Source organism: Peromyscus californicus, unplaced genomic scaffold (genome assembly GCF_007827085.1).
Source record: "Peromyscus californicus insignis strain IS unplaced genomic scaffold, ASM782708v3 Scaffold_1__1_contigs__length_55948999, whole genome shotgun sequence".
In the NCBI taxonomy this organism is placed as follows: domain Eukaryota; kingdom Metazoa; phylum Chordata; class Mammalia; order Rodentia; family Cricetidae; genus Peromyscus; species Peromyscus californicus.
Window position 1 is genome coordinate 37202152 of NW_026294492.1, and position 27690 is coordinate 37229841.

At 40.7% G+C, this 27690-nt stretch overlaps 1 protein-coding gene and 1 pseudogene across 3 annotated transcripts; one reads left to right on the forward strand and one right to left on the reverse strand.

Annotated features, from left to right (window-relative positions):
- Nucleotides 1-1345: 1345 nt before the first annotated feature.
- Nucleotides 1346-10596, reverse strand: LOC128115616 (phosphatidylinositol-glycan biosynthesis class F protein-like). 3 transcript variants are annotated; one of them, XM_052746499.1, is made up of 5 exons: nucleotides 10485-10596; nucleotides 8766-9014; nucleotides 6404-6495; nucleotides 4717-4833; nucleotides 1346-4153 (listed from the first exon to the last, which is right to left on the reverse strand). In XM_052746499.1, exons 2-5 carry the CDS (start codon nucleotides 8991-8993, stop codon nucleotides 4072-4074), a joined length of 519 nt encoding a protein of 172 aa, XP_052602459.1. In that variant the 5' UTR covers nucleotides 8994-9014; nucleotides 10485-10596; the 3' UTR covers nucleotides 1346-4071. The 3 variants fall into 3 exon arrangements, with proteins under 3 accessions (XP_052602459.1, XP_052602458.1, XP_052602457.1); XM_052746498.1 differs by lacking the exon at nucleotides 10485-10596 and adding an exon at nucleotides 10093-10205; XM_052746497.1 differs by lacking the exon at nucleotides 10485-10596 and adding an exon at nucleotides 10018-10131.
- A 228-nt stretch (nucleotides 10597-10824) lies between these two features.
- LOC128115618 (cysteine-rich PDZ-binding protein-like) lies at nucleotides 10825-20339 on the forward strand (annotated as a pseudogene).
- Nucleotides 20340-27690: the final 7351 nt, after the last annotated feature.

The window sequence follows — 27690 nt, forward strand, 5'->3', positions numbered from 1 at the left end:
CTCATAGTTCAGGTCTTGATTTCAGCCTTATAATGTGAATACTTAAGTCATTCTTATGCATGACTATATGACTATGTAACTATGACATGTAAGAGCATGTGTCTAGTTACAGTAAAGGCCCACAGCAGTGCAGTAAGTGGGGTCAAAGATCTGATTGCTTACAATGCATGGTGGAGTTAATTTGAAGTTAATGAAAAGCAGCAGCAGCATTTTCATTGGAAGCCCTCCCAATTATCGCACACAAAGTGTACAATAGTGAATTACAGACAGTCAAATGTCTGCCATAAACCAACTCTGTCCACCTGACAGTCCCACATCTAGAAGAGTCTTGTTTCTGTTAAAACTTGGGGTTGAGAGGAGGTGGTAGACAATCACCATGTATTCAAATTTGTATTACTGCTGGGCCTTACTGCTCTGGATTTTAAGCAATGCTTGTAAATGCTAGCCAGTTTCAACTAGCACCCAGCAGAAGGGAAAACTTGCTATTTTGAAGAGAAAATAAACTGGCTGAGTTAAATATAAAAAGTGACTTGCACTGTCCAGGTAACTTCTCAAAGGTAAGTTTTGACTGGGTTTGTGGCTGACAAGTGTTGACATTAACCACAACACAGAATGCAATGTGCTGGAGATGGGAAGTGAGTGTGGAAGAGACTCAAAGCACACTTTACTCTGCTGGAGAGAGAGTTTACTCTTCTGCTTTCCCAGAAGAGGAAGAAGGTCATCAAGGCTTGAAGGAATAAGCAGTGCGAGACCTTAAGCTAGGAAAATGCACTGTGTAAGCGTACACATGTGATGCTGGATGAGGCCAAGAGCAAGACGGGAAACAGGCTGGAGAGATGGGTTAGAGGGTTTGGGGTTTTGTTATTGTTGTTGTTGTTGTTTTAAGATTTATTTATTGCGTATACAGTGTTCTGTCTGCATGTATGTCTTCAAACCAGTAGAGGGCACCAGGTCTTATTAGAGATGGTTGTGAGCCACCATGTGCTGGGGATTGAACTCAGGACCTCTGGAAGAGTACCCAGTGCTCTTAACCTCTGAGCCATCTCTCCAGCCCGTGGGTTAGAGTTTTATACAATGTCAAACCAGGTGTGGCAGCTCACGCCTCTAGCTCCAGCACTAAGGAGGCTGAGACAGAAGGGATAGTTCAAGGTTAGCTTGGACTACAGAGCAAGCTCTAGTCCAACCTGGGATATAGTAAAACAATGACTTCATTGAGTATAGCAAAAACAAACCAACCAAACAAACTGAAAACCCCAGGAAATCCCTTTCCAGCCACATAACTTACTTATCAAGTTTATAATGCAATGGTTTTTAGGATAGTCAGTGTTACATAATCATCACCAGCCATACTTAGAATATTTTAATCACTATAAAAAGAAACTCTTCACCCATCAGCAACCACTCCCCATTTTGCCTTCCACATAGCCCTAAGCAACCGAGCTACTTTATGTCTGTGGATTTGCCTATTCTAAATATTTCACAAAAGTGAGCTCAAATGGCAAGAATTCTTTTACTGATTTCTTTCACTTAGAATACTCTTTTCAAGGTTCATCTACAGTGTAGCATGTATCAATACTTCATTCAGGTCAGTGGATCATACTCCCTTGTATGATAACTGCAGATGTTATTTCTCCATCCAATAGTTCATGAGCATCTGGGTCGTTTCTGCCTTTTGGTTATTAAAAATAATGCTGCTAGGAACATTTGTGTGCAAATCTCTGTGTGAATACATGTTCTCATCTCTCTTGGGAATATACCTAGAAGGAAACAGCTGGGTCACCTGCTATTTGAGGAACTGACAGTTTCCCAAAGCAGCTAAAACATCTGATTTTTCCACAAGTCATATGTGAAGGTTCCAATTTTTCTACATCTTCCTAATGATCTGTGGACTGCAATCATCTTGGGCAGTGTGGAATACCTCAATGCAGCAGACCTATGGTTAAGATGACATTAAAGTCATGCTATAGAAACCACTGAAGGATGGTAACCACAGGAACAATGTGATCAGAGCCACTGGAGAAAAGACACATGCTCTCCACATTGTTTCATTATTCCAGCAATTTGTAACCAACTTCTGTTTATTAAAATAAAAAGTGCAGACATCCAAAAGGTTGTTTTCAGTTTTGATTGTCTGGTGTAGCCATGAATGTTTGTGATCCTATATACAATAAACATAAAAAAATGGAACCAAGACCTATAAAACTATAAAAATTCTGTAGTCTGATTTTAAGAAAATGTATTTATCAAAATAACTTATGTGATGTCTTTAAAGTCAAAGACTACAATTAGAATAAATCTCCTCCCCTATCTGATTTCTACATCCTATAGAGATGTTTCCAATTACATATATATTCATGTCTCATATTTCAAGATTTCCTTACTTTCTGCATTCTATTGTAGAAGTCATAGCTCCTTTTATCCACAGCTTTCCGTATGAACACAGGCCTGTCTCCCTCTGTCATTTCTTCAATACTAACCCTGCCCCCTTCAGCTGAATGGACAACAGTGTTTTTATCCTAACTCTGAAACACCAACCACAGAGCAAAGCACAATCACATGTCTTTTCTCTCCATAAAGACACTTTCAGTTTCCCCAGGCTGCTGGGAGAACTGTCTCTTCCCCTCTTCCCACCTGTTTATCTGCCTGTCACTAACTCTCCTCTAAATGTTTAAAAAGGAAACTCCCTCAACAGTGCTCTAGACACGTGCTTCCTCTTTCTCCTCCCCTCTCTTTGTGAGGTGCCTGGCTCACTCCAACCTGGTTGCTCTCAGCCTGCTGACAGCTGCTGTCCTCTGAGGATCCTGCACTGTCATCTTTGAATTTCTTTGTCTCTGGTCTGCTGCTTCGGGAATCTACTGCCTGGGTTCGGAGTCACATCTTGACCCATTCTCTCTCTCCTCCATCCCCCATCACTTTTCCTTCCCCTCTCAAAAACAGCTTTGAGGACATGCTTTAAATCTGAAAATGACTTTATTATGATTGCAACAAATATTTTGCCTTGGATTTTTGGAAGGTATCGTTCCCTTGGGTCCTGGTTCCCACCCAGAGGTTCAGTACCATTCTAGCCCTCCATTTCTACAAATACTATGCACACACGTACATACACACACAAATAAATTAATTAATTCAGAAAATATATGTAACTATACCTCCCAACTATATCAGTTTACTTAATGTATCATGAGCCATATTCATCCACATTTTGTGTTAATTCTTAGCCAGATTTCCAATAACCATCTTTCACTACTTCACAATAACTGACAAGAAACAAATTTCAAGTCTTTTCCTGGGAAAAGAATATTATTTGATGTAATATTTATGTGGTTTGGAACCATTTCAGTGTGAAACCGTGCTACCATTTTTATTAAGTTCCTAGCTTCTTCTTTTTTTTTTTTTGTCATTAATGAAGTCTCCAAGCATTATGTCTCTAACTCCATCCTTTCCCATATTGCCTATTTTGCAAAGTACAGTGAGTTGTAGAACACGTAGGTCAAGTGACAGAAGAACTATCTATAAAACCAGATGACAATGTGTCCTCTAAATATATAACTAGACACAAAATTTAAAGCCGGCTAAATCACCAGTCTAAACAAACCATTAAAGTTTCAGCCGGTTTCCATATTTAAAATTTTCAAACTAAAATAAGCTAATTCCATTGGAGGTACTACGCTAACAATGTGTGTGTGGAGGGGGGATATTCAGTTGTTATGCTTTTATTCCTAGAAACTTTATGAGTAGACAGCAGTTTGGGGCGGGGGGGGGGTGAAATAAAACACAGCATGACCAAATATAAAATAACCAATAGTCATTCCCAAAGAAAAATGTAACTTACGGAGAAAGGGCACCCAGAGCCGTCCTCCGCTCTCCTTGAGCCGTGGATTTCCGAAGCACACAAACAACCCAAGCTCACTTCAGTCTGTACGCCCCTCCAGCCCTCAGAAGTCTTTCCTGCTGCTGGTCTCATCAAATGTTCTATTTCTGACCCAATCCACCACAGAGCGGTCTCCTATCAGCCCGGTCTTTGTCACGCCCCACTCCTACAGCACTGACTGTGGGATTTGTACACTGGAGTCACTGGTCTGCTCTTTTCATTCTCAGCCCTTGAACACATGGCTCCTCCGTGTGATCTGAACATTCTGGAATCCACACAGAGCTAGTACAATGTGGAACACAGAGTCAATGCTCAAAAAGTTTGGCTGCTGGGTTATAAACAGGTCAAAACCATGAGAACTAACTCACCGATTTTCTTAGTTAAAAATTAACCATTTTCAGTATGTATTATCTCAATGGCTTTAAGGAAGCTAAAACTTTAACTTAGCTATGCTGAAAATATATGTATGGTAGCTACAGAAATGAAATCTGGCAAAGCTTGCACTTTCAGATCTTACCATAAAAAGACTAAACAAGAGATGGTTAGACAAAGTATTTCTAGATTATGAACTTCATTTCTACATTATGAAATGCACAGAAGCAATTATACTTGTAGTACTGTCTCTTGTTAATGTGAAGGCAGGGGCTGTAGTTCTCTGTCTGGAGTTCTCTCAAACCGTCTACCTCCAGCCTCTAATCTCCAAGAGCACTGGCCCCTTTTGACATCTGGGAGAGCTAGACAATGCCTCAAAACACTCACAGGATGAGTACATCAACATGAATAGAAAATACTTCTTTAGTTCTTTTAAATTACTAATGTCACTAAAATACAAATTTTAAACTTACCCATTTCTACTGAAAACTCTTAGCCATGCTTTGAGGTTTGGTCCTAACAAACATAAGCAAGGTACTGTAGTAAAAGTAGACAAAATAACTGCAAATAAAAATGTTTCCAACACCAACCTAGGATAAAAAAAGAAAAACTGTTAACTTTTCAGAAGTATTAGAGGTACATTTATTCATAAGCACGTATCATCTTTGTAAGAGCATTCACTATTCAAATATCTTCTTATACTTTACTCTGAAAAACTCCTGAGACCCACTAAATAAGACTAAATTATTCTACTAGCTTTAAAAACATCCTAGAAAATTACATGGTTTTAATCATAAATTTTAAAAATGTTAAAAATCTGAAGATCCATACTGAGGCCTTCTTGCAAAACAAAACAACCAAAAGGCTCAGTTTTGGATAATTAGCTTTCTTCCTTAACAATCTCCAAAACTCTTAAAGTTGAACTGCTTTTTATTTAACCACATGAAGAGACTAAACTAAAGATCACCAAGTTTTACCTCAAGAGTTTATGACTGAGGTCTAACAAATTTCATTCTGATAAAACCTTGAGCTATGGAACACAATGTCTATTCATTGATTCTCTTGAGATGGATTAGACAAAACCATTTTCCATGACTTTCCTGCCCTGCCTAAAATAGAATAATCTGTTTATTGCATGTATACAACTGTGTGTGTGTACCTGCAACTGCAGCTTTATGTGTGCGTGTGTATGTATAATCACTCATTTAACTATGATCACTTAATCATGGCTAAAATAAAACGTCTCATTTAACAAATATTTGTGAATTTAGTTTCCACTAATTTGAAATTCGTCCAGTTTTAAAGACTGTTAAATTTTAATATAAACATTGATATTTGATAAAGGAATCTATGCCCCTTAAGAAAATAAACTCAGCTATTCTAGAATCATATTTGAGTCACTGAAATACTATATATAACCAATTTACACTTATCACAATAGTAAGTTGCCTGCATTTATCAAGGCATGTCCAGCTTGTGGCCCTCATCCAAGGATAGCTATGAATGCATCCCAAATGATAAACTGGCCGGGCGGTGGTGGCGCACGCCTTTAATCCCAGCACTCGGGAGGCAGAGGCAGGCGGATCTCTGTGAGTTCGAGGCCAGCCTGGGCTACCAAGTGAGTTCCAGGAAAGGCGCAAAGCTACACAGAGAAACCCTGTCTTGAAAAACCAAAAAAAAAAAAAAAAAAAAAAAAAAAAAAAAAAAAAAATGATAAACTGACTTACAACATTGTCATATTTTGGTAATGTGATCACAAGGTTCTTAAACACAGCTTTGTAGATGACCACATCGTGTTGTACTGTCAAAAGGTTAGACACCTAGAGGTTTTTCACAGCCATATATTTATTACTATTATATTTATATATATATATATATATATATATATATATATATTAACAGTGTTTATGATGTATAGTTGGGTATCAGAAAGCTAAATAACAGAAATATGTGAAGAATTAAGTTGTCTCAATGGGTTGTTGGATATTTTTTTTTGTCTCAATATTTTTAACATAACAGTACTAAAAACAGGACAATAATAGTGTTTTCTACCTTGATCATTAATCAAACCCACTGTGGTTCCACTACAGTTGATAAGAGCTAGCATATCATTTAGTAAGTTAATATATGGAAGCACAAAGTTAAAGACTCAGAACTCACTCTATTAGTGGTGCTCCGTAGAGAACAAAAATGATATGAAGGAACACACAAGACATTAGAAAGTACATACAGCACTTCAAAACTCTGGTCACCTAAAAGAGAAACGAATAAACTGAAGACTCAAGAAGATACTGAAGAAGCCATAAATTCTGCCATTTTACACCCAAATAGAATTCATTCCCAAAATGTCTGGGACAGCTGAACCTTCTTTGTTGGGTAACTTCAAATCAGATCACATGTCTCATCACATACACAACCCTCAAAACAGACTGCACAAAACTTAAAGTCAGGGCCAACGAGATGGTTCAGCAGGTGAAGGCACTTGCCTCCACGCCTGACGACCCGAGTCCAATCACTGGAACCCACACAATGGAAGTAGAGAACTACTCCCTGGTCTCACTATGACAGCTGTGCTGCAGGCCCACATGCACACACACTAAAGAAATAGTAAATAAATAAACGTAATAATTTTTAATTTAAAAGACAAATATCACACAAATATACTCTACCACATACCAGCGTAAGAGCCAAAATTGATTTCTGTTTATGTGGTATGATTGCAATATTATTAATACTTAAGAAATACTGACAATAGAGTGTTGGGATAAAAAAAACACAGTGACCTTATTATATAAAGACACATGAATTATGTACAGAAAATAATGACTACTATACTTTTCTTTCATTTTTAAACAAAACTGGGGAAATTACATCAAAAAGCAAAATACTAAATAATTCCCAAAATCATATTCATATTGCTGTATAAACAATATTAAAAAAAAAAAAAAAAGACCTGAACATCTACAAACAGGTCCATGCCTGGAACACACTTGATCTGAAACTCAAGAAGATATAATAGTAAAACACATATTAATGTTTTAAAATTTAAGTCAGTTAAGGTGTTTAAAACAATTTAATAGCCGGGCGGTGGTGGCGCACGCCTTTAATCCCAGCACTCGGGAGGCAGAGGCAGGCGGATCTCTGTGAGTTCGAGGCCAGCCTGGTCTCCAAAGCGAGTCCCAGGAAAGGCGCAAAGCTACACAGAGAAACCCTGTCTCGAAAAACCAAAAAAAAAAAAAAAAAAAAAAACAATTTAATAGGGCGTTATATATAATATTGAATGTTCAGTGAGGATTTTAATTTAATATAATTGTCAAGTGTCATAAACAGTGACTATTCCTGAAGAAAAATTGATTCCAATATCTGAAATCTTAACTGTCTAGTCAAGGAAGGGCACATGTGAAATAACAGTTACAGAGACTTAATTTGCAATTTCTGGACAACTCACTTATTTAAGGAGTGAAAATATACAGGCTGGGTTTCAACCCCTGGCTGAGGGAGCTATTGACAGCTGATGGCCGCTAAGGCAAAGAAAGTCAGTTTTCTTTAGGAGTGTGGTCCCTGGTAGGTTGAGCACGTTCTAGTGGATGGCCCCACATCCATGCAGATATGGGACTCTAGAGGTTATAACAAGAACAACAACAGCAAAAGGGCTATGAAGTTGGGCAGGGATTAGGAATAGAGTAGGGGATGAATATGATCAAAACACATTGTGTGCAGGTATGAAGGTATCAAAAAATAAACATATATATTTTTAAAATATACATGGGCTGAGGGATAACTCAGTCAAAGCAACAAGCACCTGAGTTGATTCCTCGAACTCACAGTAAAATGCTAAGTATGGGGCATGCTTGTCACCCAGCACTAGGGAGAGATGGAGGGATGTCTGGGGCTCATTGGCCAGCCAGTCTAGCCTAATTGGTGAGCTGCAGGACAATGAATGACCCTGTCCACAGCAGGTGGACAGTGTTTCTAAAGATGAGACTTTAAGTCAGCCTCCAGCTTTCTCATGCATTTGCACAGTGTAACCCACCCACCCCTACCCACATAAAAAAGTACAAAAATAAACAAAAACTGCAGTGTCTTATAAGTTATCTTCAGTGATGATATAAAACAATGATTATATGGACTCATAATATTTATACCGTGATACATTGAAGGACCCATAATTCCACAGTTAATGAACAACAAAGATCTATCAAACATTGTAGGTAACAGGCTACTGCCTTTGGGGGGTGGGAGAGGGGCTTGGTTCCCTTTATATGCTGTAAATAACTCAATAAGGATATAACAATACTTCATTCTTTGTTTTGTTCTATCAGGACAAGGCTTCTCTATGTAGCTTTGGCTATCCTGGAACTAGCTCCGTAGATCAGGCTGGTCTTGAACTCACAGAGATCCGTTTGCCTCTGACTCCTGAGTGCTGGGATTAAAAGCATGAGCCAACCACCACCCATCACGATGCTTTATTCTTACACTATTACTTCCATCTAAAAACTGGTTATTAATGAGTCAACCTTACCTTATGTGATAATGAACTTCTTCTAGACGGTACATTTGGTTTCACTACTAAATATAACAGGAGATTGACAGCAGTCACAAGAGCAGAGCAAGTGCACAACCAGGTCAAGTGAGTTTCCAGTATTGAGAAGTTATCCAGGAAGAAGGATGGAATAAAAAAGCTCAGGAAAATTGAAAATAAGCACAAAAGATTGGTATACAGAAGTCTCTTGATGTCAGTATCTTTCATGGTGTTTTCTTGGGTAGCTATCTAGTAGAAAACAAATTAAGAAAAACATGTAATAATGATTTTCCCCATGTCCCAAACACTTCAATACTCTATAAGTTAACCATGTACTAATAATTTTCTATGGGCAATATATTTGTCTCAAAGTGCAGAAAATGTGTAGATAGATTCAATATCCTGTTACTTTAGATTTTTCTAATATGATACAAACATCTTTTAGAGCCTTAAAAAAAATTCAGTAGAATTTTAAATATTCATGACTGATCTCTGCAAAGAGGACATGTATTAGAGACAATTAAGCAACTAATTTTACTTTTGGGGGGGCCAAAATCAGGAAGATGAAATCACTCTAGTTTCCAAATGCCAAGCAAGTATACACTTGGATATGCAATATAATTAGATGGTCATTGTGTTACACTAAGGGCTCCCCAAAGCCCTTGGAAAAACAAAATAACAGTCACAGACTCTAAATTCTACTCAAAAGCAGAACATGAGTGGGAGGAGAAACAAACGTTTACGGTCTCTAAATGCGTATATTTGACCTAACTGGCAGTTTATCTGTTATATTGGCTAAAGTTAAGAAAGAACTTAAAGTAATACATGTTATATTGTGGTTTAAAAAAAAAAAAATCTAGCCCAAACAGAAACATCCATACAGCAGGGAAGTGAAACTGGCCTGAAAGTGAAAGTGCAAGTTTGGGCATTGTTCTATCAGCCCTCATCAAATTCACACACTCGTTTTCAAAGGCAAATATGATACTGATTAAGCAAGCTGGATGAACAAGTTCTCAGACACGGCCAAGGTTACACACACTAAAGCCATTGCAAGCATAGCCCCTTCAACATGAAGATACCCTTCAGGGGTCCGGAGAAGAACGAACAGTAAGAAAAGACTTGGGGAAAGTTTCTCAGATTCTTCCCTCCAGGGCCGGGGTCAGGCGGGTAGTCGGGGATCAGGAACCCATCCTCTTAGTAGAGAGCGTTTCTGGGCCATCTGCAAATCCTGATCAAACCTAGCGAGCGGTACCTAAACGCCAAGGCTCGTTGGATGGAGCCCTTGCTCAGACACTGGCAGGTCCTGAGGTCCCCCAGCACTCCAGACCTGTGAAGCCACCAACCGGAGTCGCGATCCGCGATCCGACGTGAGCCAGGTCGGAAGGCGCGGCTGCTTCCGAGCCCTCCTAAGCAGCCTTTGCCCAGGTGCAGCTCAACCCCACCCAGGGTGGCTGGAGATTCTGCCCGAACCTCGGGCGGCGGGAGTGTGGGCAACTGAGGGGCGTGATCAGAGAGATGGAGCTGCCCGCACCCCCGGGTGACCCGACAGACAGGGACAGAGCGTCGGTCCCGCGGACGGATGCCGGGATCGCAGAGGGTCCATCCTGCAGGACATCCTCTGCTCCGCAGGAAGCGTGGCGCTCCGCAGGCCACCGCGGCAGTCGGCAGAGGAGCCTGCGCCCGCCCCCGGCGAGCGTGCGGGGCATGCCGCCGGCTTACCTAACTCTCCCGCCCGCCGACGGAAAGGGGACACCACCGCCTCCCACCCTCCTCAGGTGCGGCAGGCTGCCATGGCCCTGGCGCAGGCGCAGACCCAGGAGGTGGGGACTCCCACGTCCACAGCCAATCGTTGAAGAGAGGGGGCGGGTCAATGAAATAAGCCCCGCCCACATGCTCTCGTTCGTCCCTCCCGCGGCTTTCCAGGTTCAGGATAGGCGGGAGCGGGATGCCGAGAGAGCGGAAGCGAGTTGACGTAACCGGAAGGGGAAGTCTCCGGCTGTGTTGTTGATGTTATCTGGCGGCCGCTCCTGATTTGGAGGTTGAGGGGACAGTCGGTGGAAGGATGGTGTGCGAAAAATGTAAGTTAAGGGGCTGCGTCTGCGGGAGGAGGAGGCGGGAGGAGCCTGACGGAATTCTCGTGGGATCTCGGCCTTGGCTTTTTCTCCTCCGGGTCTGTGGATGTAAGCTTTGCCTTCCTGCGGTGTCCCGCCGTCATCCTTGCCCGTCCCAGGGACTGTGCAGTCCTATGCTTTGTGTTCAGAACGGTCTCTGTTTGTTTCTCCTGCCCTCCTCCCGCCCTTCGTCCTGGATCTTTTCAGTTACAACTTTTTTTGGTTTTTCGAGACTGGGTTTCTCTGTGTAGCTTTGCGCCTTTCCTAGATCTCGCTCTGTAGCCCAGGCTGGCTTCGAACTCACAGAGATCGGCCTGCCTCTGCCTCCCGAGTGCTGGGATTAAAGGCGTGCGCCACCTCTGCCCGGCTCAGTTACAACTTCTTGACTGGCTCCAAGAGTCATTTAAAATGGATCTTCAAAATCTTCCCGGTAGCATCGAGAGTTGCTACCCGTGTAGCAAGTATAAATTCCAGGCTCTCAGTTCATTTCTAAGATTACAAACAACGAATCCTTTCTCGTACTGTTCCTATGTCCGGTGTAGAATTTGAATCTTGACTTTTTGGCCGTTCCTTACAAACCACATGCAACATTTAATACAGGTTAAGTTTAACTGGATATTTTGTACCGTCCCGTCCATTCTTTTCATTGATACCCACAGCACTGGGTAAGGGGAACGAGAAAGTCTCATCATCGCCACAGATATCTGTGTAGTCACCCCTGGAAGCTCTTTTTGATCCTTTTAGTTACCATTCAATAATTCTAATGAAATCCTTGAGATTTGTTGAAAATATTTGATTTTTTTTAACTGCAAAAACTGTTGATTTGTTTAAAAACAACTTTCTTATCTCGATCTCTTTTCCTCGGGCTAAACATAAGAACTCAACTCTTTGTATCCCAATTATTATCTAATATACATGATCCATTTTGTTTATATCCCTTCAGTACATAATACTCTAGGACACAGACACCCCCAAGTAGCTGAAATTACAGGCCTGTGCCATCAGGCCCAGCCTCCATCCTTAAGCAGTTATTTTTATTCTTTTTGAAAGTAGGGGAGATGTTTGATTAAATGTGGCTTAAATGTATGTATATTTTGTGCCTTCATGCTGTGTAATTCTTACATGTACAACTTGGGTCTTCTTTGTCGTTTTTGTCAGTTCTGTACATTTGCTAATAGATGACAAAAATTCTGTCTACTTTCACTTGTTTTAATTCTCTCTATATTGTAAGTGCTTTGTCCCAGATGACACTGGGGATAGTAGGAAACTGAACTAATATCTCCAAGGAACATAAAACCCAATTTCAGAGTCCAAGACCCATAGCGGCATCACCGTAAAATGCACATGCTTTGGACTTGAATGTGTGCCATCCAAGGTCATTTCCTCCTCCTCCTCCTCCTCCTCCTCCTCCTCCTCCTCCTCCTCCTCCTCCTCCTCCTCCTCCTCCTCCTCCTCCTCCTATTTACTTCTCTGCTCTTCCGGAAAAAAGCTGATGTTTTATTGTTTTTAACTTCCTAGTCTGTCTGCTCATCAAACTCACCCTGTAAGTAAACTGAAATCATACTCCTACAAAAGCCATAATGTCAGGCAGCCACCACAGTTCTGTCTTTCCCTGTGTCCTAAATTGTTTCAAAAAGTTGTTTGTCTCCAGATTTTTAGAGTTACTTCTTATAACTTTAGAAATACAAACTGACTTTCCATACTACTAAAGAACTTTTAAACTTTCACCAGTAGTCTTCCATTTACTCAGTTCCAAGGAGTTTTTTTGGTATTGTTTTATTTTATTGTTTTTGGTTTTTGTTTGTTTGTTTGTTTCTCTGGCTGCATTAAATCTTTGGAGAATGTTTGGCCTCGGCTAGCACGTCCATACCATTGAGTATCAAATTCACTTCTCCAGCCTGACTTTTTTCCTACTTAAACAGTAAGGTAACTGTGGCTGTTTTGGATGTCTGAGACCCTCTACAGATAAGGCCCTGGCTTATCCTTCCAACTTCATTTTCACTAGCATTTACCCTTTTCACACTTGAGTTAGCCAGAGTATGTATACCCTGAACTTATATGCAGATGTATACCCTGAACTTCCCATGCCTTTCCTCAGGATGTGCCCTTTATCTTCGCGGTTTGACTTTATCTTCTTCATATTTGCATTGCCAGATGTTTAAACTGTCTCAATTAGCTCATATATATAAAATATAAAAAAATATTTTATTTTATTTTATTTTCCAGCTTATATTTTTACTGAAGGGCTCTTCACTTTTTTTTAAAATCTCTGATCACTTTGAAAATCTGATGAACCCTATAGACTCTTAACAAGGAAAAAAATAGAACACACTTATTCGGTTTGTGTACTGTTCTGTCCAGTTCATTTATTTCCTATGATCTGCCTACAAGCTCTTAAGAAACTAATGAACTTGGGTATAAGCCCGCTGAAATCTAGATTCATGGTTTTATTTCCATCGGTACCTTGTACAGGGTTTTGTACATACTAGGTGATTATGAAATGTTGAAGGATGAGGAAGTTTGTCAAATTGTTTAAATTATAATTTTTTAATTGTTTAAAAAATAATTGTTGGGCTGGAGAGATGGTTCAGAGGTTAAGAGCAGTGGCTGTTCTTCCAGAGGTCCTGAGATCAATTCCCAGCAACCACATGGTGGCTCACAACCATCTGTAATGAAATCTGGTCTGAAGGTACACATGCAGGTAGAACACTGTATACATAATAAATAAATAAATCTTTAAAAAAATAAATAAATAATTGTTTAAAGTATAAACAGTGAGAGCATCTTATTATTGGATAAATCTTCTTCAGACTCAGTTATCCATTGTCCACAGTTACTGTCTTAAGTCTTCATTCACTGGTTTCCACCTCAGAATTTGTAGGTTCCTACTGTAATCTGACTTGATAGCATTATCAACCTCAGGCATGATAGAGTATATTTATTATTTTAAAGTTAGAAAAGAAATGGGCTCATTATTTTATTTCCACATAGTATGTTTATTAGATGATAATTCTTCTTCCCTTTTGCTGTCTTGCTTTAACAGGTGAAAAGAAACTCGGCAGGGTTATCACTCCAGATACATGGAGGATGGCGCACGGAATACCACAAGTATTGTTTCTTACTAGGAAATAGAAGCTGGATCGGATACTTGTAGGCTTTGCTTTAGTGTTTCACTGTTAGCAAAGTGAAATAGGAAATAAATGCTCATTTATTATCTCATCTATTAAACACTAAAGAGTTCTGGATTTCCCCCTGTGATTTTATATCTCCTTTTTCATCATCTGAGTTATGTGTACGGATTCCTAATATAGTCAAGAAGTAGTAAAATTATGAAATCATTTCAGTATGTGTCTATTTGATTCAGCTTAATAAGGGCTGTATTTAAATTTCCTTCCCACATCTAAGTTTTATGTTCTTGAACAAACTTAAACTATTTTCACTTACATATAGCAGGCCAGGCATGGTGATACACACCTTTAATGCCAGCACTTGGGAGACAGCAGCAGGCAGATATCTCGAGTTCGAGGCCAGCCTGGTCTACAACTTGAGTTCCAGGACAGCCAGGACTACACAGAGAAACCCTGTCTCTGAAAAACAAACAAACAAAAAACATATACAGCAAAGGATATCTTCAAGGGTGGGGGAACCCAGTGTTTTTCTGTACTCAGTCTATGCTATGAAAGCAGAACGATGTTACAGAGACAAAGAAACTGTAGGTCATTGCCAAAGCACTACTTTGAGACTTAGTAATAAATCCAGTGTATTTTATACAAGTGTTTGTTAAGAACTGGGCTGTTATATGAGGATTTTAAAAAATCACATAAAGGGCAATTTATTGGTCGAAGGTCAGCGTGAACTTTTAAACTACTTCATGAGCATTAAGCACATTGTATGTTACATGCACAGAAGTAAATTTTTATGTATGCACTTTTTTCAATATACAGAAAGTGGTGGGAGGAAGCTGAATGAAAACAAAGCTTTGACTTCAAAGAAAGCAAGGTAGGTGAGAACATCTTTAGAGTTCATGAAGTTGACTTTAAATAGCAAGCCTGCTGGAGTGAATGTGCCGGATCCCGGTGTGTCGAGTTAGGCAGTGGTGGTGTACAGAGGTAACCTGTTTCCTGTAAGCTGTTCCTCCACCCTGTGCCAATATAGGAAGAGGATAGTGCCACTTTCTATTTATTTATTTATTTTTTGGTTTTTCGAGACAGGGTTTCTCTGTGTAGCTTTGCGCCTTTTCCTGGAACTCACTTGGTAGCCCAGGCTGGCCTTGAACTCACAGAGATCCGCCTGGCTCTGCCTCCCGAGTGCTGGGATTAAAGGCGTGCGCCACCACCGCCCGGCGTGCCACTTTCTATTATTTTGCAAGAAACATGATTTCTGTTTTATCTCCTTGTTAGTTTGCCTACAGATCAAAGGTTCCAAGGAAACGTGGGAAAGTCATGAGCTTTGGAGTTGAAGCTGAATTTGAATGGGACTGTCTCTCTCTGTAGTCACATGACCTGAAGCATGTTACTGCAGTTTCTTGCCCTTTCTGAGCTGTACCTTTTCATTTGAGAATGAGGACAAAATGCCTCCCATCTTAAAAACAAGATTTTGATAGCATACTTCATTACATTCAGTTTCAATTTTTACAGGGACCTTTCCCACAGCTATCCCATTTCCTAGCTTCCTTTTCCCACACTGATGGGTTGTTAGCCAGAATGATCATCTAGAAGGTCATGTAATTCCTTTGCTTAAAGCCTTCCATTGGTTCCCTTTCCCTGTAGAATAGAATCTAAGTTCTCTTCCATGTTCTTACAAGGTCCTCCATGACAGGACATCTTTCTCTTCTGACTTCCCAGTATACCACACTCCTCTTCATCTGCCATGGAACATCCTCATTAGATTTGCCAATCCCACCGTCACCTAAAGCAGTTCCTCCTGACTCCTTGTTACTTGATACTTGGCTGAGATGTGAGCTCCTTAGTGAGGGGTCCTTAACCAGTATGTCTCCTTTCCCTAGAGCTTTCAGCTGGGATTTTCTTTGTGATGCTCAATACTTGTCTGAAAAACTTGTTTTATTGGATTGTCTTTGTTTTTTCTCTCTGTCCACTCCTATTTGAATTTGATGAGGACAGGGAATTTGTAATGTTCATCTTTGGTATTTAGAACAGTAATTGGATACAGTAAGTATTCAGATGTTTGCTAAATGAATAAGTAGCCATTGTGTAGCATCATCCCAATGATTAAAAGAAATAATGATGTTTATAAAGTGGCTGCTACATAGTAGGAGCTTATTTTAAAAAATTGATAAAAACAGCGTAATGGACTTACTGTTCAGCACAGCATCATACTGTGTATTGTTGATTGACTTGGTGTTTTCTAAGACCATTCGATTTTTACTAGTTAGTTATATATACCTTCAAAATTCCTTTAGACTCATAAGTTATTCCTATTTCTGAAGTATAGCTATTACTTTTGAGTGCTCTAGCAAGCTTATTTTAGAAAGTAGACTACTACATTACATTGAACTTCCAATGCCATTATTTATAAAAAGCAAGAACTCTGGGAGGCTGCAGAAATGGCTCAGTGGTCAGAAGCACTGCTTTTCCAGAGGACCTGAGTTCAGTTTGGACATCAGAAGACCCACAACTGCCTGTAACTCCAATTCCAGGGAATCCAATGCCATCTTCTGGCCTCAGCAGCACATTCACCACCCACACACAAACACACACAAACATAATTTAAAAAAATAATAGAATCTTAAGGAAGAAAGAAAGAAAAGAAAAAGTCTACCAATTAATCATAAGAATTCGGAGATTAAAATGTCATCTTAGAACTATAAAAGTGTGGTTTGAGAAAAGGACCCCAAACATCCTTACTCTTGTGGGAGTAAAGTGATTGTCTAAGTTTAAGAAGGTCAACCTTTAAAAGTGATCTGTTGCCTGGCTGTGATGGTAATCCCAGCATGTGGGAAGCTGAGCAGGAAGATAGTAAATTTCATGACAGCCTGGGTTATGTGACTAGATTCTGTCTTAAAAGAATAAAGACAAGCAAAGGGTGTCTGTTGGTTTACTTGTCTGTTTAATATAGAAAATAATGGAGCTGGAGAGATGGCTCACTGCTTAAGAGCACTGACTGCTCTTCCAGAGGACCTAGGTTCAATTCCTAGTACCTATATGGTGGCTCACCTTGGTCTGTAACTCCAGTAGGAGATCTGGTGTTCTTCTGGCTCCCACAGGCACAGCACACATGGTACACAGACATATATGCAGGCAAGATACCCATACACATAAAAATAAATGAATGAAGGCAAAAAATGTCAAACAGAAAAGAAGCTTCTATGCTGTGCCTCAGACAGGATACCAGAACTGTGATGCTACCCAGAGAAAGTATAAATAGTTACTTTGGAGCTAGGCAAACAGTTTTAAATTAGAGCATTATTGCCACTTTTGGGAGGACTATTTTAAAGTTATTTGCCCTGTGGTTCCTATAGGATGCCATGTTTATATAGTAGAAACCCCTTTATTCAAAGAGATTAGGCCAGTCAATTAAAAATGCTTGTTATGTAGTCATTAGGAGATGTACATAACATATTTTATCTTAAAACATAAACTGAATGTATTTGTCTATCACTGGGTATTGAGGTAAAGCTGGATTTTTATATAATTTTCCTCTTATAAACCATCACCAGCATATATTCTATACTGTAGTGGAACAAAAGCTAAGCCAGGTATGATGGTACATGCCTGTGATCCCAGTACTCAAGTGCTGGGACAAAAGAATAGGAGTTCAGGGTGTCCAGCCTGGCTTTACCACCAAAAAAAAAAAAAAAAGCAAGGGAGGGGACTGGAACTGGGAGATGACCTCAGTTCAGTTCTCAGCACCTGCATTAACACCTCAAAACCACCTGTGACCCAATCTCTGAAGGACCCAAACCCTTCTGGCCTCAATAGCGCGCGCACACACACACACATACAATATTTTTAATATTTTTGGTAGTTGGCTTACCCATAACCCAGTTCAATAGTAGTTATAACAGTTCACATTTAGTCATCCTAAAGCAGTTACTTAGATTCTTTTGTAGAATCAGTCATTCCTTATACTCGTATTTCATCAATTTTCATATTTATGGCACAAATAGAATGGCACGTACAAGTACTAGGAATGGGTCTGATATTTATGGCTCTTCATAAACTACAGCTTACATGAAGGGCAGAGTAATGCAGGCATATTACACAGTAGTGAGCCGGCGGAGGGCTCTGTCAGTTGTGGAATTTGATGGGAGAAATGACAATGCACAATCAGAGTGCAGCTTACAAGGGGTTAAGAGTTTCTCTTGTCGTATGAATATTTTTTTTCTTTCTTTAACTTTTTAGGTTTGATCCATATGGAAAGAATAAGTTCTCCACTTGCAGAATTTGTAAAAGTTCTGTACACCAGCCAAGTTCTCATTACTGTCAAGGCTGTGCCTACAAAAAAGGTACGTTTCTTTAACTTAATTTTTCTAGTCTCATCAGATCTACTTGATTTGCTGTTGCCTTGGATAACAGAAAGGAGTAGCCTTTCATACACTGTTAGTTAAATACTCTTTTTTTCTAAGACAAAATGGAGTTTAAAATATATTTGTAGTCAAAGGATGTTTTCCTTTTATAATGCTTTAAAGTTCTTAAAGCCAAAAGAGGGCATCATGTGTCTTCTTCCTCTGCACTCTCTACCTATTCTTTTTTTTCTTTTTTTGGTTTTTTGAGACAGGGTTTCTCTGTGTAGCTTTGGATCCTGTCCTGGATCTCACTCTGTAGACCAGGCTGGCCTCGAACTCACAGAGATCCGCCTGGTTCCGCCTCGTGAGTGCTGGGATTAAAGGCGTGTGCCACCACCGCCTGGCAACCTATTCCTTTTTGTGGTGGGGTCTCTCCCTGAACCTGGAGCTCCTATTTTCTCAGTTGATCTGGAAGGCAGCAAACCCCAGGGATCCTCTGTCTCCACCCCACTTGGATCTGGAATTATGGGCATTTGTGAGGATATGTGAAGATTGAACCCCAAACTCTAGTTTACATGATGACAGAGGAAGTGCTCCTAACCATTGAGCCTCTCTTCACACCCGCTTGTAGCTAGAGTTTTCCTGCCTGGCCCACAGTCAGAATAAATCTCTCTCACCTGCCAGTCCCACAGCCGTCAGACCCGACCAAGTAAACACAGAGACTTGTATTGGTTTCAAACTGTATGGCCGTGGCAGGCTTCTTGCTAACTGTTCTTTCAGCTTAAATTAATCCATTTTTATAAATCTATACCTTGCCACATGGCTCGTGGCTTACCAGCATCTTCACATGCTGTTTCTCATCGTGGCGGCTGGCAGTGTCTCTCTGACTCAGCCTTCCACTTCCCAGCTTTATTCTCCTCCTTGTCCCGCCTACACTTCCTGCCTAGCCAATGGCCAATCAGTGTTTTAATTATTGACTAATCAGCAACATATTTGACATACAGAACATCCCACAGCACCCGCTAAGTGCTTTTAAGCTTTAGATTAACATAAAGAAACCAAAAGTTGGTGGTACTATGTTCCTCACATGTTTTCTTTCGTTTCAGGCATCTGTGCAATGTGTGGCAAAAAAGTTTTGGATACCAAAAACTACAAACAGACTTCTGTCTAGATGTTCTGGTGAACTCTGGCTTTCTATGGTTGTACTTTTTGCTTTGACTTTTCAAGGTATAATGTGGATGGTCCGTCTTATGAAATAACCTGTTTCAAGATAAATGATTCAGTCTAAAGCAGGGATGTTGATCAATATCCCTTCATTTGCTCTCATGAAGCTCTGAACAGCAATGATATAACCAGTTGTCTGCCCTAAGTGGTTATTTTCCTTGTGAGCATTTTACTGAACTAGAATAAGTCACAGAATTAATGAAAAGGGTATTCCTGAGTTCTGTATGCACTTTCTATTTAACATATGATTCTTTTCTGATCCATGTATTTTATTTATAGATACTGCAAATGTGAAATTACTGATTCTTTTCTCTGAATTTGACGTCCAGACTTAGAATTCCTCCCTTACTCACAAATGCCACAGTTCTTAGAATCAGCAGTCCCTTGGTTAAATGCATTTTCATTAGCTATGAATATTTGAGACCATTATTGCTGAATGGTTCCTCCTTAGTAACTAGTGCTGCCACAAGTCAAACAAGTTGCATTTTTTAGATTTATATTTGATGTTTAAGTGCCAGTTCCTTTCCCCTGTGAACAAGAGCCAGTGGAGTGCCCACTGGTCCAGATGAGTGCACTGTATTTCAGAGATGCATTCTGTCAACATTATCTTAAACTCAAATTGTCACGAATGCAGGGAGAGCAGTGTTTGTCCGTATGTCATGAGAATGAATGTCTTCTGCTTGGGAATGTTCTTTGAAGCAGGAAACAAACATTTTCTCAATCTCTCTACCACCCCCACCCAAGAAATCAATAAAACAAACATCTTGGCTCTTGTGTGTATCTTAATGATGTTACTGTAGACTTCTAGGAGACTGTTCTGAGGTTCCAGATGAAGGTTTTTCTTCTATTGTTTCTTAGATTTGGGCCTTCTACCTTTAAAACCCCCAGCCTACCAGGAGACCAAAAGGATATTGTGTTTCGAGCTGTAGGATCTTAAATACATATTACTGTAATGTGGGAACCACTATAAATAATGAAAAAGTAGACATTGCTTATTGTTTTAAAAGAAGAAAAGTCATCATTTAATCTACAAGATCTTTCAGTGTTTTTCTAGGATGCTTTGTTAGTTATGTTTATCAGAAGGATTACAGAATATTACAAACCTTAGATAAGTGGGGGTTTGCCTTGCCAGGGTTTATGGGGACCTTGGATAATCACCTCCCAGATGACCCCTTACTCCATTTTGCCCGGCTAGCTCAGTCGGTAGAGCATGAGACTCAATCTCAGGGTCCTGGGTTCGAGTCCCACATTGGGTGCCAGTTGCCCCGGCCAGCAGGGCTTCAATGGGAACTCGACCACCCTAAGGACGGAATGATAGGGACAGGAGACACAAAGAAAATACACCAAGACAAGATTCTGATCAAGGTGCAACTTTATTTTTCTCCAGTAGGATTTATATAGTTTCTGCAGAGTGGGGGGAGCTAACAGGATGTTTGTGTAGGATGTTTACAGGGTGAAAAGGTCAAGGGCTCAATGTCCTGTCGCTAGACAACCTGACCGTAAGATGTTCTAGTTTCCTGTCTTATCGGGGGTCTGTATTTTTCCACTAACTAGAGATTCTGTCCTTGTCCCTGACAGTTTTAAAAGAAGAAAAAGTCTTCATTTAATCTACAAGATTTTTCAGTGTTTTTCTAGGATGCTTTGTTAGTTATGTTTATCGGAAGGATTACAGAATATTACAAAATTCAAATAATATGTATCAGGACCAAAAAAAAAAAAAAAAAAGTATTGTAATCAATTTGGGAGTTTTAGGGTTTGGGATTTGTTTTTTGAGACAGGGTCGCTCTGTGTAGCCTTCCTTGACTGTCCTGTAGACCAAGCTGGCCTCTCTGAGCACTGGGATTTTCAAACCTAAATCTTCACACAGAGAAGTCATATATGAGCAGGACCCAGCCAGGCACATCTCTTGGCATGTTGTCCCATTAGAGCAATTACTTACTCTCCAGCATGGGATGACCTGTTTGATCTCAGGTTTGTTTACTTTTGTCCTCCCACCCTAGCCCTGTGGTTATTCTTCCAAATGTCATTGGTTTAAGTTTCACACTTTCTGGGCAAGCCCACAAGACAATGTGTGTGAGTATCATTTATCAGTCAGTCTGTTCATACAGGGAAAAGCTTGGCAATTTGTACGCTTTTGCGCCCTCCTAGGTAACTTTAGGGAATGGAGTGCTTTTAAAATTCAACCAGTATTTGTTGGACTTCTGCTTTATTCTTATCTCTAGCCAGACTACTCATTCCAAAATGTTTGCATATAAAGTAGAATCTGGGCCTGTATCAGAGCAGTGATTTTAGCCAAATACTAAAGTTAGACGCTGAACTCAGGTAGTGGTGAGCAAATGGAAATCAGATACAAGATTGAGAGTCCTAGTGAGAAATCGGCGGGACTGATTTCCTGAGTGGAAAGGCTGGCGTCACACAGGACCTTTTTCAATGGGGTAATGGTAGGCATTTCCACCAGATGGCAACAACGCTCTGCTTGGTTTTTAATTTGCCACCATGCTAGAATGTTTGTAGTTAAAGCAACCTAAAGACCAAATATGTGAACTTAAGTTGCCAATAATATTGTGAATAAGCCAGAGAAATTGATCATAAAACATTTTAAATCTGGAAAATAAGAACAGTTGATAGGGCACTTGCCTGGGTTTGATTACTAGTGCCATATACACTAGGTGTACTGATCCAGTACTTGCAACATAGAGACAGAAGAATTAGAGTCACCCTTGACTGTAACATTTAAGGCCATCCTAAGCTACATGAGACTTCCTTTTTTAAAAACGGGAGGGGCAGGTCAAGAGTGCATACCGCTCTTATCCAGGACCTGGTTTCGCTTCTCAGCACGTACACGGTGGCTCACAGCCTCACCTCTGGCCTTCACAGCCTCCTTCACACACTTGCAGAGTAACACACATAAGTAAATCTTTAATTCTGAAAAATATATTTAAACTTATCAAAGGCAATCTTCAGGCCAAAGATGGAAAACATTAGAAAACTATTCCTGCAACACAAGACAATAGTGTGTTTTGACCGGTATAGGCTTATTCTAGAAATTCAAGATTGGCTGACATTTTTAAAAACCTACTAAAGGTGTGTACATTAGAAAATTAAAGCATGATGATCTCAAAGTGTAGAAAAACCATTTGATAAAGCTCAGTGGTTGGGGGTTGGAGAGATGACCCCGTGGTTAATAACAGTTGCTCCACAACTGTAAGGACCAGAGTTCAGATTCCAGCACCCATGAAACAAACTAAGTGTTCCCCTGCAGACGCCTATAATCCCAGGACCAAGAAGGGCAAAAATAGGAGGGTAGGTTCAAGAGGAGACCCTGCCTCAGAGGAACAGGAAAAGTGATGGAGGGTGCCAGTGCCCTCTCTGACCTCCGCTTGTACACACAGGTAAGTGTACCCCCACGCATATACACACATATATAAATAATGAAATGTTTTTAAAATTCAATTGTAATGAAAATTGCTATAACATTAGAAATTCCTTAGTGTACTGAGGTAACAAAAGACCCACAACACATCTCACAAATGTTAAGTGCATTTCTTGAAAGGGATGTGCTAGACTTGTTCTTGTGAGGAACTGTGTTTGGTTAAGCTTGCTCTCTGACATACTTTTCTTGGCTCTTTATTAAACCAATCAGAAGGCGCCTTAGGCAGAGACACATCTTTACAGTGTAAACAAATGTTCTACAACAGGGTCCGTGTTGCCCAGGCTGTCCCCAAGCCTACTATCATCCTGTTTCAGCCTCCAGAATGCTGGGATTATAGACAAACCACCACATCCAGTTCTCTGAATGCTGGAGTTTTGGGAGTTACATGCCCTGTGCGAAATCTAGGAACCCTTCAGTTCCCTACCCCTTCTTGTTTTTCCCTGTCCTCACGGGCTTGCACACTACACATGTGCACCTTACTATTTGACAAAGACACAGAAGGATGTCTGTGAAGGATTTCTGGAATGTTTTCTGTGTGGTTGCATCCTTTCTAGAACTGCCCCATACTGCCTAAACTCCAGTCTCTGCTCAATCAGGTGAATAGGATCCACTTTGGTATGGATGGGGTGCCCTCTCAGGAGTCACAGACTTGTGCTGCCTGTTCTCCAAGATCCAAAACCAGTTTTCTCAGTTTTGCCCAGTTTTTTAAATTGATTAGAGCAGAAAGGTAAGTAGGACCCTTGGTAGTTTGTCCCGGTCACAAATGGAAGGCCATTACAGATGGACTAAGATGTTTGGTAAGGTTCCCATCCCAATAAACCCATTATACTACTGCAGGTGTTATAAGTACACTTCATACACCCAGCGATCAGACATCACAGCTTACAGAATAGTTCACTGGAGTGTCAGTTCCACACCCACACCCAATGATGGTGGCGCTGGCTGAGCCCCGCAGCTCCATGCTGCTGCTCAGGGTCCTGAAAAGGCATGCACTCTCATTAGCCTGGGAAAGCTCAACATTCCAAATCGGAGTACAGTTTCTTCGGAGTGCATAATGCTTCCTAGCCACCCTAAGTTCAGAAGATCCGAAGTCAAGCTGTCATAAGTAGAGGACTATCTGGGTTTATTTAGGGGCACAGGGGTTAGCATCACTGCATATCCCAGACTGGCCTAGAATTCTTGATTCTGCCTCAGTCTCCCACATGCTAGGATGAACAAGGCATGCAGCTCCATCCCTGGCGTGTCTTGTACAGTTTCTTAAAAGTTTTTCTCCTATAGACTACCCTTTGAGGTTGCTTTTCTCATTTCTACCTCCCTATTTCTGATTAGAGGTTTCCCTCGCCTTTCTGGTCATTTGTGTCCATGTGGACTCAACAGTGGAGAGACTGGTTGGTTGGTCAGCAACTGCTTCAATTGGTAGGCCAGCTGATCACAAGTTTAAGGTAAAGCTGGCTTTTCCCAACGGTGTTACTGAATGATGTTTTTGACCGGGAAGAGAGTGACTAGCACTCTTAATTTCTCTCTTCCGGATGTTAAAGTGGAGGGAAAGAGCCTAAGTAGTCACTGTTTAGTCACTGGCTTTTCCTGTTTTTAAGGTTCTGTGCCCACCATCAACTGTGTGCGATGAAAATCTGTTTCCTCATCTGGAGCCTGCGTGTATAGATTTTGGACATGGTGTGAGAGGAACAATACTCCCCTACCAGTAGTATGCGTAGGGGGTTCCGTGGCGTGGTCAGGAATTCGCACGACCTTCACCTGTCCTTCATTCAGCCAGTGTTCTCAAGTCAGTTTTCCAGCCTGCTTCCAGAGGTGTCCTAAGTTCTTAGCCTGTTAGCACTCAAGTGTGTGCTGAACTTGTTCCTATATTGACTTAATGCTGTTTGCAGCTTGGCTTTTCAAGTGTGCCAGGTCTAGTACCACTTGTTTCTCTGCCCACTCAAAGTTGGGTCTTTGATACCTTCTTTCACTATGTTTGAGGTTCATGCCATTCTCCCTCAAAATATTAGTAGTTTCAGAGGGGAAAGTTGAGGATCAAAATTAGATATGTTTTGTTAACTTTCCCCAGAAATTTTAGTTTCATATATTTTTATAGTTTTATCATCTTCCTAATGTTCACCAGACATTATACACTCATGTCTGTCTGTCTTTCTGCCTTGCTATCTAGCTATCTAGCTATCTATCTAGTTTGTAGTACTGGAGATTGCCCTCACAAATGTTAGGTAACCAACCAACCTAATAATTAGATTTTGACCCAAAACATCAGTCCTCCAAAGGGAGAAACGGTGGAGACAAAAACTAAGGCCTACGGCAGGGAATGAGGAGAGAGATGTTAGTGGGGATAGAAGAGATTAACCTGGTTGAAGTTGACTCTGTAAAGAGAATCTGTATAAAGAGAAGGTGCTGTGTGTAAGAGAATATGCTTAGTGTAATTATTCCTTTCCTCTAAGTGTTTTACACCTCGAGTTAGAAGTTCTCCATGATCCAGCCCCAAGCCTGCTTTGGGATGAGGCGTCTGGCCTCTGACAAAAGCAGGTAGCCCTCACCCAGGCTTCTTCATGCAGTATTTATAAATATTAAAGGACACCATCTATTGGCCAGTGTCAAAGATGCCCTCAAACTACAGTGTCAGAGAAGTCTGCTGTGGACCTCCAAAGAGCTAATTTTTCTCCAAGAATGTCAAATCTTCCTGCATTGATACAGTCATTCAGGGCTAGGCATGAAATTATAGCCCAGGGGCAAGTTAACTATTTTGACAGATAAAGTTGTACTGGAGCATAGTCACAGACATTCACTAGCGTGGATATGGCCATTAGGACAGTCACTGGCTGCTTGCTTGTAAGAGGACAGAATTGCAATGCCTAAAATATTTGCTACTTGGTCCTTAAAATAAGTTGGCTGCCCTGACTCCTGTCCTCATTAGAAATGATCCGTATATTTGGGAAACTGAGCTGATATGAAAGGTTAATGGCTGCCCGACAGTGATTCAACATTTTCCCAGACTAGTCATATTGTTTTTTAATTCCCTAATGACCTTATGGATTAATGTTGGGACCAGAAGTCACTCAGACATCTCTGAAGATTATCAACTGGCATGAGTTGAAGCACATATTATTGTACATTCATGAACTAAACTATTAGTAATTTGATCCACATGACCGTTTGCAGCTTAGACAAATGCACTCAGACTTTTCTGGTTGTTTACTCAAGGATCATAATTTCTTACTATATTCACTCAATAATAGTGTGGAATCATTTCCTGTGTGATCTAGAATTTATGGACTTTCTCCAAATTCAGCCCTCTGATTCACTTCCATGACATGAAATTGGCCTTTGGGTAATGTAGTTGGGGTTCCCCAGACAGGATGTTAGTTTTCCTTTTTCACAGCTGCAGAAAGATAATTCTTTCTCATGATTCGGTGGGCCGGAAAGCCTCCTATAACTCCGGCAGTCCTTATTTTATAAAATGAATTCTAACTCAGTTTCTCTGTGGGTTATTTACAACCAACCTGTGTTTTAAGGCGTTTACCCCACACTCAGATGAACACACTCAGCTAAAGTTGGAACAAATAAGCTTTACCCAAAGGTTTAATCATAAAAATGCATTGCTCACAAAAGGTCTGATCCCGCATCTAACACCTCACACATGCTTACAGACTCCTTTGCCTGGAACATGGACCCTGTAAGACATTGCTCCCTTCTCTCCAAGGGGCAAAGGAGAAGAGAACCCGTGGCTTTTGCCTTTGGAAGGACCCTCCATAGGCTCTTGATTCCCTCAGCACATGTGGATGAACAGGGGAGTGGAATCTTCTTGCCTAGGCATACAGCAGCTCACTCACGCTTTTGAGTGGGAGAAAACGTGTGTTCATGACCACCAACTTTAAAACATAGCCATCACTGCTCCTAGAAACTTGGGGCTGAGTCAGAGCCAGGCCAGCTGCTCTCTGTTCCCTCCTTACCAGGCAGTCTACCTACAGCTGGCCCATCAGAGCCTGACCTGCACCCAGGGCCTTGGTCTTTCTAAGCCTACCCAGAAAGCCTTTTCTGTCACCCAAAGCCCTTGCTAGGTATCCTGTTGCTCTGTGCCCTACAGTCTGCACTTCCCCATCATAATATTGAGGTCACTCCACTTGAATTTACATGAGCTCTTCCATCCCCCAACTAAACTATAAGACTCATACATCCAAATATGATATATTTTTTGTTCAAAAGATAAAGTCACCAAAATGAAGACAGGACTGTCTGTTCTCACTTCATAGCTCACAACAGGAATTTGGTGGTTTTTAATGATGTTTCTAATAAATTAACAATAACTCGTTAAGCTATTAATTTAGTTATATATAACTATTAATTTATTAAATTATTTTCAGTTCTGATTAAGGTAGAAACTACGGGGCTGGAGAGATGGCTCAGAGGTTAAGAGCACTGACTGCTCTTCCAGAGGTCCTGAGTTCAATTCCCAGCAACCACATGGTGGCTCACAACCATCTGTAATGAGATCTGGCGCCCTCTTCTGGCCTGCCTGCATACATGCAGATAGAACACTGTATACATAATAAATAAATCTTTAAAAAAAAAAAAAAAAAGGTAGAAACTACTAAGAGGGAGCTGGGTTTCCAAGAGTCTGGGGGTTAGGGACTTTCCAGAGAGCGTTTGAATAGAGAGACCATCCCAAGGGGGAAGCCATGGCAGTGA

What these genes read in the sequence shown, in the direction of transcription:
- LOC128115616 (XM_052746499.1), bottom strand. Translation starts at nt 8,993, where the DNA reads ATGAAAGATACTGACATCAAGAGACTTCTGTATACCAATCTTTTGTGC. An exon ending in GAAGTTCATTATCACATAAG is followed by an intron (nt 6,496 to 8,765) that starts GTAAGGTTGACT and finishes TTTCTCTTTTAG; the next exon opens with GTGACCAGAGTTTTGAAGTG. An exon ending in AGAGTTTTCAGTAGAAATGG is followed by an intron (nt 4,154 to 4,716) that starts GTAAGTTTAAAA and finishes ACATTGTACTAG; the next exon opens with CTCTGTGTGGATTCCAGAAT.